Source organism: Schistocerca nitens, chromosome 1, assembly GCF_023898315.1.
Source record: "Schistocerca nitens isolate TAMUIC-IGC-003100 chromosome 1, iqSchNite1.1, whole genome shotgun sequence".
Lineage (NCBI taxonomy): Eukaryota > Metazoa > Arthropoda > Insecta > Orthoptera > Acrididae > Schistocerca > Schistocerca nitens.
In genome coordinates, this window is record NC_064614.1 from 877090607 (window position 1) to 877109548 (window position 18942).

Here is an 18942-nt window from a genome sequence, read left to right on the forward strand (position 1 = left end):
AGTGTGATGATTTTTTTTTTTTTTTAACCATTGTATTGACCAACTATGTTCACATCAACTACTTCAGTTCCTCTTCTTCCTTTGTTGTTCGTTCCTATTTTTCCACTATTCCCTCATTTTCTCCCCATGAAGTCTCTTCCTTTATGTTGTTCCCGATGTTTTATTTGTTCTGCTTTAAAAGCCTTCCAAATTTAGTATTTTATTTTTAAAACGGTTTCTTTCTGCTATTTCTGATTCTTTGATGTTGTTTCTTTATAGATCTTTCCTTACTTCTGTAATACATGCTACTGTCGATTTCTTCATCCAGAAATATAGGAGTATTTGTTTTATTATCTTTTTCCATCCATTCAGTAGAGGTGTCCGAAAAAGGTTAATCTTCGTTTGGCCATTACTTCGGATATTTTCTCTATATTTTTGTAGATCTCCTCATTACTTCTTATTTTCCAACCATTTGCAGTTTTTATTGTGCCCATTATTTTTCTAATAATCCTTCTTTCCAGTACCTCTAGTTTATCCATCTTATAGTTCATCGTTAGGCATTCAGATCCATATAAACATTCTGGTGGTACCAGTGTGGTCTAATGTTTTAGTTTTGTTTTTCTAGATATACATTTCTTGTTGTAAACATTTTTGTTCAGACCATATGCCCTTTCCCTTTTGTTAATTCTTACATATATTTCAGATTTTTCTAGTCCATTCTGTTGTGTAGTTTCTCCAAGATATTTAAATTTATTTACCCACTCTATTTTCCCTATTTGTGTTTCTATGAATTTTGGCACATTTTTTATATTTGTCATGAATTTTGTTTTTTTTCAGCTGAAATTTTGAGACCAGTTATGTTCGTTATTTTTTCCAAAAGGTTTATTTGAATAACTTCTTCTGTCAAGTTTTCTGAAAGTATTGCAAAATCATCCGCAGAAGCCAAGCAATTTACCTTGATTCCATTTGTTTTCCTTCCCAGAGTTATTGATTCAATTTTGTGATTTTTTTTTCTTTTTTTTAGCTCCGAATTCCAGATACTTACACTTTTTCTAGAACACAATTAAACAGTAAAGGTGATAAACCATCACCTTGTCCAACACTAGTTTTTATTTCAAATGGCTGAGATACTGCTCCATTAATTTGACTTTAGATATTATACCTGTTAGTGTTTCACGAATTATATTTGCTAATTTTGATTTAACACAAACTTCTCTAATGACCTTATCTATTGTTTCTCTGTCTATACAATCAAATGCTTTCATGAAATCAATAAATGACACTATTATTGGGTTGCTGGTTAACATTCTATGGTGAATTATTGACTTTTAAGTTAAAAGTTTGTTCTGCACAGGATCTTCCCTTTTGAAAACCACCCTGATATTCTCCCAGTTGTTTGTCTAAAGTATCTACCACTCTGTTCAGGAGAATTTTTTATAATATTTTGTATGCCGCTGGCAGAAGTGACACTCCTCTGTAATTATTGACATTTTGTTTGTCTCCTTTTGTGTTTTCCATTCAACTGGAATCTTTTTGGTTTTCCAAATGTTCTCAAACAGCAACTGTAGATCCTTTATGATTTTTGGTTCTAACCACTTCAAATAATTCTGCTGTAATGGAGTCTTCACCACTTGCTTTGCCGGCCTCTGTGGCCAAGCAGTTCTAGGCGCTTCAGTCCGGAACCGCACTGCTACTACGGTGACAGTTTCGAATCCTGCCACAGGCATGGATGCGTGTGATGTCCTTAGGTTAGGTTAGGTTTAAGTAGTTCTAAGTCTAGGGGACTGATAACTTCAGATGTTAAGTCCCATAGTTCTTAGAGCCATTTGAACCATTTTTGAACCACTTGCTTTACTGTTTTTGAGTGTTTTGATGGCTTCAAGAATTTCTAAATTTGTGGGTGGTAAATCTTCCTCTAGATTTTGAGGTGTCACTGGAAATTCTAATTTATCTGTTGGAACTGGACAGTTCAACAGCTTCAAAAAATTTTGCTAAAGTTTCACAATTTTCTTTGTTATTTAATCGCATTTTGGCAGTTTCATCTTCGAAACAAATTCTTGGTGCCTGATATCCTTTAAGTATGTTTGGTAAAAATTTCTAGTATTATTTTTGGTGAAATTTTAATATTAAGGAAACTTCTTAGAACTCTGTAGCATACAATACCATATCAACTGCAATTAATCAAAGGAAATATTGTGCAGAACTTTAATATCCTTGCTTCATATCTCAATATTAAAAATAATTTGAGAAAAAGACATAGTATGAAAAAAAAAACTGGGGTTCAAAAGAATAAAAATTGTCATGAACTGTTTAATGTTACCATTTCCAGTTTCTGATGTTGGTAAAGATGTATAAAGTACTTACTCATTCTGATTATTCACCTTTGGTTGACTGTTGTTAAATATCATGATTAAATGTTTACAATGGTCTGAACTGTATTAGTGTTCAAAATCACAATACTACCCCATTAATTCATTTCACCTTGTATAAAAGGCTGCACAAGCTCTCGCAGATTGGTGTCTCAGTCATTCAGAAGAACTACGTGATAAAGAAGTACTGGAACTTGGAAGTGGAGTGGGCCTCACTGGAATAACAACAGTTTTGTGTTGCGAGCTGCGGAGTTACAGTTTTTCTGACTGCCATGCAGCTGTTCTGAGCACTTTGTGTGAAAATGTTTTGCTGAATTTAAGTACTCCGAATGATAAAGACTGCCACAGGTTTGTGGATAATGTCACAAAAACAACGGATAATACATTGCTCAGAATTAAGCATAAAAATACTGATGTTGCGGTTATGAATCTCCCATGGGCAGATGTCACTAAAAATACAGTAACAGAAGTGGATTTTGTGCTGGCAGCAGGTGTGTATAGTGCACTTTTGTATAAATATATTTGCTGGGTTCCATGTTTGCCCACATTTTATATATTTATAACATAGTTAGCTTACAAAAAAATACTTTTAAGAATTTTAGTGTTCAAATGAATAATTTGCAAGTTATCAACTTGTTAACATATGAGGAATCCTTTGTTGAACAAAGATATAGTCATTACATGTGTGTACTACAGGGTGTACTTAAAGTCCAGTAACACTTTAAATTATTTATTACACAAGAACTAAACATTGTACAGATGTCATACATATTGCACTTTGAAGAGAAACTCTGAAAGTTTTTCTACAAACATTCAATATGTGAACCCTGAGTGACCCAGCAGACATCAATACAGTAATTGAATTCTTGTCATACCTGTCCCAGCATGGCATCATCGACTGTGGCAATCGCTTCCCGTGTTCACTCCTGGAGCTCTGCTACTTCACACGGTAGAGGCAGTACATACACCAGATCTTTAATGTGTCCCCACAGAAAAAAAGTCACACAGAGTGAGATCTGGTGATTGGGGAGGCCACTTCCAACTCCAACACACAGAAAGCTCGCTCAACACATGAACTCGCCAGGTTTGTGACTAGTGCAGACTATTGGCAAATTACCAAACTAAGCTATGTCGGTATATATGAAAAAAATGTTCAGGGTTTCTCTTCAAAATGACATACGTATGATATCTATACAATGTTTGGTTCTTGTGCAATAAATAATTGAAAGTGTTCCCAGACTTTATGTATATCCTGTATAATTGTTCTTCAAAAATATGTGCCAAAGTGCTACTTATGCTAGCAATAAACATAACTATCAGTTGAGGCTTTAGAAAAAGTCCTACTTCAGGTTTCCCACAGTGTGACATGGAAATTGTTTCACATGGTGCATGACAGAGATGAGAGACGAGTGGGAAAATGCCCAGAAAGGAAAAAGATGAATGACCAGAAAAGATGATGGAAAAAAGGTAGATAAACAAAGCATTGACCTTATGAGGTTACATGACTGATATAGCAACAAGGAAGTATTTATTTTGCCTTGTCTCTCTTCCAGTCTGCAACCAAGTACATTCCAATCTTTGTTTGCCCTTGTGTTATTCCAAATTCCTTCGACATGTCCATAAATTTCCTGTCTTAACATTTTCTTCTCTTGTATCCCATCTCTCTGCAGAAACATACAATTGCCAGTGCTTACCTTCAGGAAGCAAAATTTCAGTATAAGTGAATTTAACTTCTGATACAGCACACAGTATACTATCAGCTTGCAATTCACATGTCTCATGACATAGTTTCTGTGACAACCGGTAACAAGACTGGAGAAGAATTTTATCCATAAGCTCAGATAGTATTTAGCTCATGAATTTGTTTTCAGTTGAACATCTTCACACAACTTGGACAGTCCATGCCAAGGAGTGTACCTGACAATTACAGATGCTTTTCAGCTAATTTTGTAACTCATGCAGCACAGCTCTACCATAAAACCTTTGAGTGTCACAGAAATTTTGGTTAGTCAGTTAGTTTACTGTGTCACAGTTCATACTCATGATAAATATTATGTTGCCGATTGTGTTATTTGAACAACAATTGCTGCAAATATAAGTAGACCTAAATATTCATCGACTTGACATAGTTGAGAGATCTTGCTCTTTCTGCTATTTCTTCTTGGTACATGACAATCAGATGCATGAACATTTTTAACAGTACAAAACTGTTTCAAAATGTATAGCAAATCTTGTTAGTAACTTTCATAAAATGCAATTTATTACTTTCGTTTATGCTTTGTTGCTCAGCATGGCGGTACTTGGTCTTACCTGCAAAAATAATTGATAATGTCTTTGATTTAAGTTACTGGATAGTTCTTTCATACAGAACAACGAAAGCAAATTAATCAATCCCTGTGAAGGGCTCCTTATAACTTTGGCGTATAAATGATATAACAACTGTCTGTGAATCAGATGTGAACACCTTAGTTTTAAAAATATGGACCAAAATGGCATGACTGGAGTCTAGTGTTTGACAGGTGGAGCAGATGAAAAAATCAAAGGGGATATGGAGGGTGAAGGGAATAGGGACACAAGACCTAGTTAGCAAACGGGGAGATGATTATTGTAACAGAGGAAGCTCACATTGGTGCATGACACAAGACTGCTTACAGCTCAAGCTGTGCTGGCATACTTAAACACAAAGTGTGTTTGACAGTTTCCCTGGCACTATATTCTCCATATCTGTCATCCATTGAAAACATCTGGTCATAGGGTGTTTTAAGACTGGAATGCCATCACTTGCCAGCAGATATGACTGATGAACTCTGGCTTAGAACTGAAAGCATGGAATAATGTACTGGCATCTGTTATCCAAGCTCAGTTCCACTCAAGGCCCATTAGGTTAGTGCCACTGTTGCTGCCACAGGGGGCAGCTACTCTGACACCCCCCCAAAACATCTGTTTTTCATATTAAGTGCATCATGCTGCCATCTACTGCCAGGTATGAGTGACCTCAGTAGTCATTAGACATCGTGAGAAAGCAGAATGGGCGCTCCGCAGAACTTATGGACTTCAAACGTGGTCAGTGATTGGGAGTCACTTGTCATACATCTGTACGCGAGATTTCCTCATTCCTAAACATCCCTAGGTCCACTGTTTCCAATGTGATAGATAAGTGGAAACATGAAGGGACACGTACAGCACAAAAGCGTACAGGCCGGGATCTGTTGACTGACAGAGATCGCCTAGAGTTGAAGAGGGTTGTAATGTGTAGTAGCCAGACATCAATCCAGACCATCACACAGGAATTCCAAACTGCATCAGGACTCGCTGCAAGTACTATGACAGTTAGGCGGGAGGTGAGAAAATTTGGATTTCGTGGTTGAGGCTGCCACACATCACGTCAGTAAGTGCCAAACAACGCCTCGCTTGGTGTAAGGAGCGTAAACATTGAATGAACAGTGGAAAAACATTGTGTGGAGTGACAAATCACGGTACACAATGTGGAAATTCAAAGGAAGTGTGTGGGTATGGCGAATGCCCAGTGAACGCCATCTGCCAGCGTGTGTAGTGCCAACGGTAAAATTCGGAGGCAGTAGTATTATGGCGCTGTCGTGTTTTTCATGGAGGGTCTTGCATCCCTTGTTGTTTTGCGTGGCACTATCACAGCACAGGCCTACGTGGATGTTTAAAGCACCTTCTTGCTTCTCACTGTTGAAGACTAATTCAGGGGTGGCGATTGTATCTTTCAACACAATCGAGCAACAGTTCATAATGCATAGCCTGTGGCAGAGTGGTTACATGACAATAACATCCCTGTAATGGGCTGGCCTGCACAGAGTCCTGACCTGAATCCTATAGAACACCTTTGGGATATTTTAGAACGCCGACTTCATGCCAGGCCTCACCGTCTGACATCAATACCTCTCCTCAGTGCAGCACTCCGTGTGGAATGGGCTGCCATTCCCCAAGAAACGTTCCAGCACCTGATTGAATGTATGCCTGCGAGAGTGGAAGCTGTCAACAAGGCTAAGGGTGGGCCAACACAAACTGAATTCCAATATTACCGATGGAGGGCGCCATGAACTTGTAAGTCGTTTTTTGCCAGGTGTCTGGATACTTTTGATCACTTAGTGTATATATACTTCATTTCATGCTGTATATACCCCCAAATCACCCATAAATACAGGGTATTCCAGGAGGAATGCTCAGTACTCAGGGATATGTAAGGAATGATTATTTGAAACAAAAATATCGTATCAACATATGTTACTCACCATAAAGATCACACATTAATTGCAGACAGGTTGATGAAAAGACTGTTACATATTAGTTTTCAGCCAAAGCCTTCATCAGGAAAGGGAAGCATGCACACACATTCATACAAGCACACATGGTCACTACCTCTGGTCACTCCAGCCAGACTGTGACAGAAAAGCATTGAATATGAGCAACAATCTGGAGTGGAATGGGGAAATGGGGAGGGATAGCAGTGTACAGTTGAGGGAAGAGGAATTGGTACTGCCTGGTGGAGAATGCAGGGACTAGAGGTGGCAGGACAGGGCTGACACACGCAGTATTGGGAGGTTGTGGAGTAAGGAGAGGGGGAGGGAAGAATGGAAAGTGGAAAGAGAGAAGCAGAGAAATGGAAAAGACCAGTGGATGCAGTGGCAGAGAGCTGAGCACAATGAGGGTGAGTGGCGAATTGAGAGGTGGTGGTGACAGGACAGAGGGGCAGAAACAGTTAGGTGAAAGATGTGAGGGCAGTAGGTTACCATTGGTTGAGGCTGGGATGATTTTGGGAGTGGAGAATGTGGTGTAAGGGTAACTCCTGTCTGCACAGTTCAGAAACATTGGTGGTAGAGGAGATGATCCACATGGCCCAGATCAGGAAGCAGCCATTGAAATCAAGTATGTAATAGACAGCTCCATGTTGTGCCACAGGGTGGTCTTGCCACAGTCTGGTGGTGGCCATTCATCATTGCGGACAGCTTGTTTGTAGTCATGCCAATATAAAAAGGTGAATAATGAATGCAGCAGTGCTGGTACATAACATGACTGCTTGCACAGGTGGCCTCTGATGAGACAAAATAAGGCTGTGACAGGAATGGAATAGGAAGTGCTGGGTGGGTGGATTGGGCAAGTCTTATGCCTGGGTCTTCCACAGGGGTATGATCCCTGTGGCAAGGAATTGGAATAGGGATGGACTAGGATATTGTGGAGGATGTGTGGATGACAGAACATCACTTTAGGAAATTGGGAAGGCTCTTGGGTAGGATGGCCCTAATTGTGCACTGCTCACTGCCAGAGCAACCACCAGTCTTTTGTCCTTCTCTGCTCGTCTCCTTTCCATGTTCCTTTTTTTCCTTCTCACACAACCTCCCAACACTGTGCCTGTCAGTCCTGTCCTCTCTAATTCCTGCAAGCTCACTAGGCAGTGGTGATTCCTCTTCCCCCACCCATACCCTTCTATCCCTCCTCCATCACTGTCCTACTCCGGATTTCTACTTCCGTTCAATACGTTTCTGTTGCATTCTGGCTGGAGTGATCAGAGGTAGTGGTTTTGTGTGTGTGTGTGTGTGTGTGTGCGCGTGTGAGAGAGAGAGAGAGAGAGAGAGAGAGAGAGAGAGAGAGAGAGAGAGAGAGGTGTGAATGTGTGTATTCTTCTCTTTTCTGACAAAGGTTTTGGGCGAAAGCTAATGTGTAACACCCTTTTCTTCATGCCTGTCTGCAACTCAATGTGTGATCTTTATGGTGAGTAGCAACCTTTTTATATAATTGTTGATACTCCAATTTTGACTTTCCGTTGTTTGATATGGACATATGCCCAGTTCCAAATGTTTCCAAGGTCGAACACTTTTAATGAGCTTGGTTATTTTCTGTGTTGTTCAACACATTGTCAGATTTGCACATGTACAACAGTTAATAAACATTACAACATGCATTTTACAAAATGCTGATTTTTCTCCTACTGCTCTAGGCATCATCCCAGAAAGAGAGTATTATGTGAACTGAGGCGTCACTTTGAAATGCAAAATTTCTCCCCCACAAAATGAACAGAAAATAGCTGCAAAATGTCTTCTGTGAGAATAAGTTGCGTTTCCTTGTCAATGTGAAAAATGTGTTCATTTTATCCACAACTCTCTCTATTGACTGTTGGTAACTACTGAGAATTAAGTCTTAAAAGTCTGTAGAGTTTCATTAACTTTGTACGTGCAACTGTGCTAACAGTGTTATCTATGTGAACCTGACTACCTGTTTATAACATAGATCGCTGCAGTTTCATTTTTATTAATCAGGGAATGCCCAGTGTAAGTCTTTACAGTATACCATCATACTGTAAGTTACTTTTCATGTATTATGATGCTAAGGAGGGAATAGTAATGTATAATGGAACAGATGGCCACCACATTGTGCCGGACTAAACCCGATAGAGGCCTGAGACTGTGAAACTAAACGAGGCCAAATCTTGAGGGTCTCGAGATTTGGAGGCTCCCCAGGACCAGAGGCACAGGGCAGGATGCCACCTCCACCCCTCTCTTATTCTGCCACTGCATCACATATAGATAAATGTAGAAATCCAGTAGAGACGTATTTAGAGGGTACCAAATATCTGCTCTAAGCAGATTTCCTATTGTCTTTGAGATATTCAGCACTTTTACCGTGTGTCCACTTTTTGAATTCCTTGCCTGTGTGTTTCTTAATGGTATTTCAGTTCATTCTCAAAAGTGAGTAATAAGTAGAATTACTGTAGTCAGTCACTTTTGTTTGCTGCAGTATGCTTTTTGTCTGTGATTTTAATTCCCATGTTATTTTCTGCAGATGTTGTGTATGACTCAAGCACATTTACTGAGCTTTGTCAAGCATTAAAGAATCTTTTACACTATCAAAAAACAGTAGCCATTATTGCATGTACTGTAAGAGATCAAAATACACTACAGCAGTTTCTGCACACACTTGGTAAGACCATTTTTACCTTGAATTTTTCCTAAATACACAGTTGCAATTATATAGTTCTGTTTAGTTTTTTTTTATAACTTATGTACTACAAAATATGTTAATTCTTTGTGGTACTTTGACAGGTTCATTTCTTGTTAATCTTACTGTAGAATTCGAATAATCCATTAATGTACATTTTAATAACTCTTTAATCTATATTTATCTTTATTGCAGCACAGTATGAGATCAAAATAGTACAGATCGATGTTCCTTCTACTAGGCCTACCCACTTTTTGCTGCCTCAAGATATGTTGGTGAATATCTACAGACTCCAAAGCTCAGGCCAGTAGACACATAATTGAGCACAGGGAATTGTTTCATGGAAGACTCAGACATTAGAAGCTGTGATGCAGGCTGCAACACTTACCTGTATTCAAACTGTGTTCATCTGGGATATGATAACAAATATTAAAATGTAAAATGTGTTTCATACGGACTGTGAAAGTACTGCATGTTATTTTTTTGCACACTGCAGTAACCTAGATAATTGTTCGTCTTTCATAGAAATGAATCAAGGGCCACACTTAAAAATACCTCTAACACTCGACTGTTACTAGCCGTGCTGGTAGGCAATTTTATATACTTATTTGTGTATTACAATATACGAAACTGAAAGGAAGGTTTTGCTTCACTAAAAACTGTAATGACCTTCACGCGAACTGAAGGTTTTGGGTTCAGATCAATTAATAATAAAACGCATTAAAAGTATTCCTCTTGATGGTGATGGTGTTCTCGGTCAAATTTCCTATGTGTTTACGACGTTGTTTTGTTTACAAAATAACGCTACGGGAGATTCCCAAGAGAACTTACTTAATACTCAGCAGTTTACTGTGGAGATTTACTAAACAATCTGAATATGGAACTGTCAGTTTCTCACTCCTTATAAGTAAACTGCCAAACCTTTCTTCGCACTTATTCAACGCAACTCAGCCTTGCGAGAATACGTGTCAATAAGGAATTTCCTCACCGTGAGTCACGTACTGTCAGGACCGACTGTTGGCAGCATTGCTCTCGTTCGTATCGTGTGTTTAGCAGACGTTTGTTTACTTTGTACTCGTGGTTAACGCGACATACGGCGTTTTCGTTTCATCGTACGATCGGCGTAAAATATTGTCGGAGATTTCAGCAATCTCGACAGTCAGCAAAATCGAAGAAGAGAGGTAATGATGCTCTGTTATTTAAAATTATACTCATATGCTTCGATTTACCTGAAGCATATGCCTCATGCTACATCATCAAATTGCTGTAATAATTCGAGTTCTCTGAAGGACGATTTTCTGTAACATGTATAAGACCAGCCGTCTTAGCGTCTTTCTAATCCAGTTTCGCAGTGCTAGTCGTGAGTCAGTTTTTGGTTTCTGTCATATATCCGTACTTGTTTGTTGACGTTCAGCTAAAGTAGCATTGATCACTGAGTAATTATGACTTCTTCTTGTTTAGGTGTATGTTTTACTACTTTTATCGGATTAGCAAAATCGTTGTTTGATTCTGCCGTGTTTAATATGAAGCAATTTCTCAATGAAAGGCACTTGAATATTTTGACAACCACGTGGTTGAACTAGCGAAGCGTCGTTGAAGAACCTAGAACATTTATTCACAAAGAAAAAAATCTGAGGCCAAATAAATTACAGCAGACCTAATAAAGTACGTATGAGTTTCTTACTTGTCATAGTTCAATGAGATGGAAATACGGTGCTCCTGCTGAGGACTGAGGTGGCGAGATGTTAAGCTAGTACAGCTTTTGTTTTTCCCCCTCCCAGATTTCAGACGTCACAATATTTCTAGCAAGCTCCTTTGCGTATTTGCTACAAGTTTCTTCTGTGTTTCTGTGCTCTCAACAAATATAAGCAATACGAAACGTTCCTTAACGTAAAGTTTTTTATACTTATTGCATTAAACTGCAGTTGTCGGCATTACATGAAGCATTTCCGGTAGGCAACACTATTTAAAAACGTTCGTGGTTGCCTTAAATCGTTTCAGGTGAATGCCGGGATGCACCCTTAACCAGGCCAATGCCAGTTCCATCCCCCATGCTTTAAAAATCAGAACTATTCCTTCGTCTCTATGACTTCCATGTTGACGAGATGTAAAACTCCAGTTGTTCGTTAAAAAATTTGTATCGTTAATTTGTATTTTTAGAGTAATAAAACACGTCAAAAAGAGAAAAAATACCAGGGTAACGATATATTTGTTTGAAATCGAATGGTTGTTGTTAGCTTGTTCCCGAGAACTGGTGCTACTTTCTGATACGTGAAGACGTCACCGCAAGGTACAAATTGAAAATAAAAAGTAGTACTTGTGCGTTCAATTAAAACGGTAGTTGTATCTGTCACATTATTGAACTGTTTGTTCCGTACTTCTGTTTCGGCAGAGAAAACAAAAACATGATTTAGTTTATGCTATATGTAACTTTTACATTGAACGGTTAGGATGCTGCGTTTACAGCATTTATTTGTACAGAGATGTGCAGATCGTAGACCGTGGGTCAGATGCAGACCACGTGTCACAAAACATAGCACAAACAAATAAGGTAGCCTATAAAGCACTGTCAATGTACTGGGAGAAACAAACAGCTCATTTTCGGTATTTCATGAATGAAAAGTCTGACGGTAAATGAATCTCCGTAGAAGCATTATGACGCCAGGTTGAGGCCCCTGCCACAAACGAAAGGGAATAAACGATATACAAAGAGAGAATGATGTTAATCAAGTACAGAGAATATCCGATCTAGATATCTGGCATTCATTGGCCAAACAGCGACTTAAAAAGTGTCATGATATCAAGCAGACATAGACGTCCGGTTCAGTGCCCAGCTGAAATATTAACTTGTTTGTAGTACAAGAAAGTATCGAATCCGTAGTCTTCAGGGCTACGGGCTCGAAGCCCGCCTGCGCTTCTGGATAAGAGCCAAGATCGAAACGGATGGTGCCAAATAAATTAAAATGTCGCTGCTAGACTTGACTCTCATTTTTCATTTTTGGGCCTTATTATAAGAAGACTAAGCTGAATACAGAATCCAATACGTTGTCTAAACTATTGCTACGGAAATTCCATTAGAACGCAGAGAAGCGCAAACGTTTTTTCCTCACCTGGAAAGGCTTTTGAGTTTATTTCACAGCATATAGTTCAAAGAGCACCAAAAGAGTTTATTTTCTTAATCAGGAACTTACACAAAAACAATTCTAAGAGATTTCTTATGCACAAATCCCAGACATTTACGACCAATGAAAAATCTAAACGCATTATACGATCACCTTTTGGACGTCACAGTCATTGGCAGTAGACACACGAAACATTTACGTCAATGCACCCAGTTTTTAAGCGCCAGAGAAATAATATACGCTCAGGACAGTATGTAAACTAATATTCGTAGTACAATAAAATACTTTTGAATGAGTGACTGCATCAAGGTGGGAACAAAGGAAACTGAAACACGCTGCTAATTTCATTTACATCATATACTTTGTTGAAATTGACACCTGAAAACTTACACTAACTAACTGATATATTTTACTCCTGCAGATTTTGAGAAATAAACTTATTTTCCGTATTACACGTATGATAAGTCCGAGGCTAAATGAATCCCCCCACAATATCCACATGTATATCCTACTTTTCAAAACAAAAATTAAACATATGACATTTTGAAATTGGAGACACATTCGGGGGAGCATGTTTCCAGTCCTATATCTATCATTATTGACTGTCGTGTTGGCGCCAGTGGCCACAGCTTAGCTTCGGGCCTTCAATGCTGTGGGTTTGGTCTGCTGGTGAAGCATAATCTCTTGGCGTGTGACAGCCAACGCGGTAAGGTTTTTCATCATTTCTGCAAATCACTAAGGAGAGTAGCTGATAGTATCTCTAACAAGGCCAATTTTTTCGTCCATCCTTCTCCATCTGAACTGACGCTTCGGCTCAAATAGCCTGAAAAGAATAGAATTAAGCATATAGTCCACGGCGTGGTCATTCGAGACGGAACATACGCTCGAATTTTACAGTAATGAGGATGATACCCTTCATATCCTTTTCCAGAGGAACTATTCCCAGTAATTAATTGTAGAGGTTCACGGAGACTACAAATCTTTGTGGCATTTAAGGGTTTTGAACTCCACTCCCCCATAATCGGAGTCCAGCGTAAATGGTTCGCAGGTAAGTTGAACACTCTACTGACGATGAATTCGGTTATAGCAGTTTTTCATTTAATCTGTATTATTCACAAGCTAGGGCCACATCATCACCAGGAAAACAATGCACAATAAGAAATGCTATGTTGGAAACATCCACGAGTGATGAAAAACTCTCTCCAGTTGCTCTACAGAATTTTATTTAGTCCACTACTGGTTTCAACTTTTTTGTTAATTAATTAAACAGTTGTGTAGCACGCGGAGAAATTGATAACAAACGTTAAGTTGACTGCTTATCTTCTCTTGCACAGCATGTCAGCAGATCTTTGTTTACTTACAACGTGTTAAGGAAAGTGGACACTCAGTGGGCTCATACTGACGAATAGTGGGGCACAAATGCTAGTCTAATGGAATATAAAACTTAGGTATAACGACATACAAAATTAGTGTTAAAACATATTTGGCATTTATTCACCACTGACATGTGGCTTAACGACCTTCAACATTCTACTAATTACAGAACATCCCACTAATTTGCCCCCAGTTATAATGAGAAAAGCGATATTGAGGATATTCAGCCCAGATGGCAATCGTATAATTATTACCACAACATATCTTGCGATAACATACCCCATTTTCAAGTGCTAAAAACAAGGAAACCAGATAAAGCAATCCTCCTTATACCGACAGACATTTAAGGATTACAGACGTCCTGAGATATAACAAAAATAGTGCCATTAGGTATCACAACTTAAAAACAAGCTGTACCCGTGCTCTGTCAACTCAAAACTAAAAACATCACAAGCCGGTGCACCCATCGTTCCCGAGGTACAGCCTCAAATCTCAGGAATGATGGATGCACCGGCTTGTGATGTTATTAGTTTTGAGTTAACAGAGCACGGGTGCAGCTTGTTCCTAAGTTGTGACGAGCCCTAATGACATTTTTTAAGGTAGGTTATAACACAGGATGTTTGTAATCATATGGCTGTAGGTTTGAGGAGGATTGTTTCCTTGTTTTTAACACTAGAAAATGGGATAATGTCCCGAGACATGTTGTGGCAATAAACACACGATTGACATCTGGGCTGAATATCCTCATTATTGCTAGAATGATAGTTGTATGTACGATGAGAAAAGTCTATCCTGATTTACATATTCTGTGGTATCCATGAATCACTTAAGACGAATGCTGGGATACATCCTTCCTTCCTTTCTCATCCTTATGCAATGACAGCTGTGATCAGTTCGTTGTCGACAAGAATTACACTCTCATTGCAGAATGCATTTGCAGGAACATCTTCCGACCTATGAAAGGACTCGCTCACACTATTTTACACAGTTTTATATTTGTAGTAGTAGTAGTAGCAGCAGCAGCAGCAAAATTCTGATATGTAAGGCGCAACAACCAGGTCACATAGGGCAGTGGTCAGCAACCCGCAGGCCGCATAGGCTAACAAGGTCATTTTGTGCAGCTCGCAAGTCGTCATAGTCTTGCTCACGATAAACTGAATAAAATTCCCGAGATTTTCTTACAAGAGAATATATTTAATAACAACCTGTTAGAAAGTGGAGACTGTATTTATTCCATTCTCGATCAGAGCGCAGCACGGAAATAGAGCTGCCGTGGCCTGCACAGTGACAGGACTTCAAAAGGTACCCTTCTTTTAACGTTGTTCGATTTTTGTCGTGCAACACAGGGTTTGTCGCAAAGGAACCTTCAAAAACGTCCATTCGTTGGATAGCTGTGTATTTACACTAACTGCCCTGAAGTTGAAAACAACTAGAAAAGTTTCAATCATAACTATTCTTATTTTACACTGATGAGCCGGAACGCTATGTCCACCTACTTAATAGTGTGTTGGTCCACTGTCGGAACACAATACAGCAGCGATTCTGCGTGGTACGGATTCAACGAGTCCTTAGTATGTTTCCAGAGGTATGTGGCATCACTTGTCTACGGAACAGGTCACATTATTCCTGTAAATTACTGGTTGGTTATTTGTGGCCGCGGAACTGGGACGAAATAGCGTACTAGATTTGTTCCATAGTATTCGGATCGGGTGATTTTGGTGGCCAAGGCATTAATTTGAGTTCACTGTCATGCTCCTCGAATCACTGTAGCAGGATTCTGATTTGGTGACACTGGCAGTTATCCTGCTGGAAGAAATCAAGCATGAAGGGATGTAGGAGGTTCGCAATGTTTACATAGTCCACAGTTGTCATGATGACTTCCATTACAACAGCAGGCCCCATGGAAGCTGAAGTGAATGCCCTTCACAGCGTAAACTGCCTCCCCGGCCGGCGTTAGTGACGTGGTGCATGTTTCGCGTGGCCTCTCACCTGGATGGCGGTGTATCCGGACACGATCAGCAGCCTGGTGTAGCAGGAAGCACGATTCATCCCGTCAGACGACGCGTTTCTGATGGTCCACGATCCAGTCTCCATGATCTCATACCCATTACAGTCGTAACTGACGATGTCGTTGGATCAACACATGTCTGCTGCGCAGTGTTCAACCATGTACGCTTAAGGGCGTGCTCCGAAGCACTTGCATTGTGTTCACCATACCAGGAGGGGATGCAGGCAGAAGGGAACGGAGGAAGCAAGCCACGCTTGCACCCCAACCGGTGCTTCATGCTTCTGCGAAAGCAGAAGTCACACATAGAGGTAAAAACAGTTCAAATGTTATTTTAAATCGAAACAAAAATCGTCATATGGATTGAAATATTAAATAACAGCAACAATTAAGTATATTAATCACAAGGAAAGTAAACAATACGAAACACAGTGAAGCACAACAATGGCTACCTCACAGACTGTCAGCTTGCTATCGTTGGCTGCCATTTAAAACAAATGACTACCGGTTCAAGACTACGGAGCTGATTGGCCAATATACAGTTAACATACTGTACCATTTGTACCAGAATTGTACTCTCTCTCCAAATCTGCCACAGATCTAGTATTCTTCACAGAGCAGACAAGCCGCCTACCTCCGCGTTTTGTGATGAGTCGCGGAGGTCTAATCCGTTGTCACGTTCGCGTCGTTTCACCTTCCTTAAACTACAGGGTGTCCGAAAAGTCTTTCCCTGATTACATAAATTGATAACTCAGACTAGAAGTAAGATACAAATATGAAACTGGTGCCTAATTGTTTACAAACTATCAAAGTTTTTTTTCACACATCAGTAAACTTCCACTTCCTTTGTTGCCCAATGACAGTACACGTCGATATGACTTTGCGGTCGAAATGCTATCACGTATTGAGGACGATGATGGTTATGTCAGACGAATTGCTTTTTCCGACGAAGCGACCTTTTTTGTCATTGGAGTAGTGAATCGCCATAATGAGCGCATTGGGGGTTCACAACTCCCTGGCGAGGTCATGGAGTGCACCAGAGGCAGTCCAAAGGTGAATGTTTGGTGCGCGCTATTGCACGGTCGAATTATCGGGCCATTCTTCTTCGCTGAGGCTACCATCACATCTGCAGTGTATCTGGACATGTTGCAACTGTATGCTGTTCCTCAGCTGCTTCAGTATCACCCTGAGTCTTGTTTCAGCAAGACGGTGCACCGCCTCATTGGGGTTTGGACGTCCGTGCCTATCTCGATATGACCTTTCCTGGGCGATGGATAGGTCGTGATGGGCTAACGGTTTGGCCTCCACGCTCTCCTGACATAACCCCATTAGGCTTCTTTTTATGGGGTTACGTCAAGGACGAGGTCTACGTGTACCAGATCTTGAAACCCTGCGGCAACGGATAACCACAGTCGTTGAATCGATCCCACCAGTGATGTTGGCTGATGTCTGGACGGAAATTGAATATCGCCTAGATGTGCTACGTGCTACCAAGGGTGCTCATGTGGAAGTTTACTGATGTGTGAAAAAAACTTTGATAGTTCGTAAACAATTAGACACCGGTTTCATATTTGTATCTTACTTCTAGCCTGAGTTATCAATGTATGTAATCAGGGAAAGACTTTTCGGACACCCTGTACTATCCTTAAATGATCGCGAACAGCCGTTTCCAAGCACCGGACCATGACAGTGTGTCCTTTGTCAAAGTTGCGTATGTCAGCGATTTTTCACATTCGCGGCCTGTGCCGTCGCCAGAAAGATCACCATTCGTATGTGCTCAGATTTTATGCTCCCTTACTGTGCTGGCAACGCAGCCAGGCGATATTCAGTCTCGCAGTAGTTATGTTTTGGCTCATTTGCGCATCAGGAAAAGTTACAGTGAGCAGTGACTACATCAGTACTACAAGCCCCGATCAAGTGAGGAGGGGGTAAGGTATCTGCCCCGGGCGGCAGTTTCAAAGGGGCGTCAAATCAATACTTTTGAAGGAAGCGCCTAGCATCCGGCGCACGTTGGTTTATTGATTACACAGGTCAACGAAAAATTTTTTTAATTTTTATACTTTGATAGCTGATCTTATAGGTTTTTATGAGCTGAATCCAAATCTAGCCGTAGTTTTTTGGTATCACCCGTAGTTTTCGAGCAATATTCTGTTTATTATATGCCAACATCACTGGAGGGATCGATTCAACGACTGTGGTTATCCGTTGCCGCAGGGTTGCAAGATCTGGTACACGTAGACCTCGTCCTTGACGTAACCCCATAAAAAGAAGCCTAATGGGGTTATGTCAGGAGAGCGTGGAGGCCAAACCGTTAGCCCATCACGTTTATTATATGCTATACGATAAACGGGGAAATTAATGGAACGCTTTGTTACAACATAAGCATGGTTTGTATTTACAGTAAGCTACTTAAAACAATGATATGTGTTAATAGAGGTTTCACTCATCAGCTGGAATTGTTTGTATTTTCTTTCTCTTTTTTCTTTGAAGCTTCTTGTGTAGCTTTTTCTATGATGAGTCACTTGGTGAAGTGACCAACAGTAGTCCCTCATCATGTTGTTGTTCCAGCAGCCTTGGTAGCATTTTTCCATCACTTTAATATCCTGGTGAAAACACTCTCCTTGCTCCTCACTAATATCAGTCCTAAGAACTTTGTAACGACTTGCTTGAATGATACTCATGCTTCTTTCTCATTTAAGGTCATTGTGGATTCAAAGTTAACATCAGACATCAATTCTCTAATGTCAGGTCCGACAAAGACGCCTTCTTTTAGTTTAGCTTCTGAAAGGTGTGGAAAGTTTTGGAAGAGATACTTAAAACATGGTCCATCTTTAGGCAAAGCCTTTAAAAACTGTTTCATTATGCCTAATTTTATATTTAGAGGTGGTAGGAGTACGTTTTTTGGATCTACAAGGTTTTTGTGTAGAATGTTCTTCTCACTAGGTTTTAAAGACGCCCTCACAGGCCAGTTCTTTCTGCACCAGTGTTGATCCCTAGCCCTACTGTCCCATTCACACAAGAAACATGGAAATTTGGTAAAGCCACCTTGCTGACCAAGGAGCATGCATGTTACTTTTAGATCGCCACATACCATCCAACCATGAGCAGAATAGCGTATTTTATTTAGCACTAT

The 18942-nt window shown here is 40.0% G+C and overlaps 1 protein-coding gene across 2 annotated transcripts in view; it reads left to right on the forward strand.

The window, feature by feature from the left end:
• Window positions 1-9746, forward strand: part of LOC126263693 (protein-lysine N-methyltransferase EEF2KMT) — a 40225-nt gene extending 30479 nt beyond the window's left edge. For both annotated transcript variants that reach the window (XM_049960832.1, XM_049960823.1), the window contains 3 exons: window positions 2473-2839; window positions 9153-9290; window positions 9504-9746. In XM_049960832.1, coding sequence (XP_049816789.1) covers window positions 2473-2839; window positions 9153-9290; window positions 9504-9619 — 621 coding nt within the window. In that variant the 3' untranslated portion in view covers window positions 9620-9746. The remainder of the gene's footprint in view (window positions 1-2472; window positions 2840-9152; window positions 9291-9503) is intronic.
• The last annotated feature ends 9196 nt before the right edge of the window (window positions 9747-18942 follow it).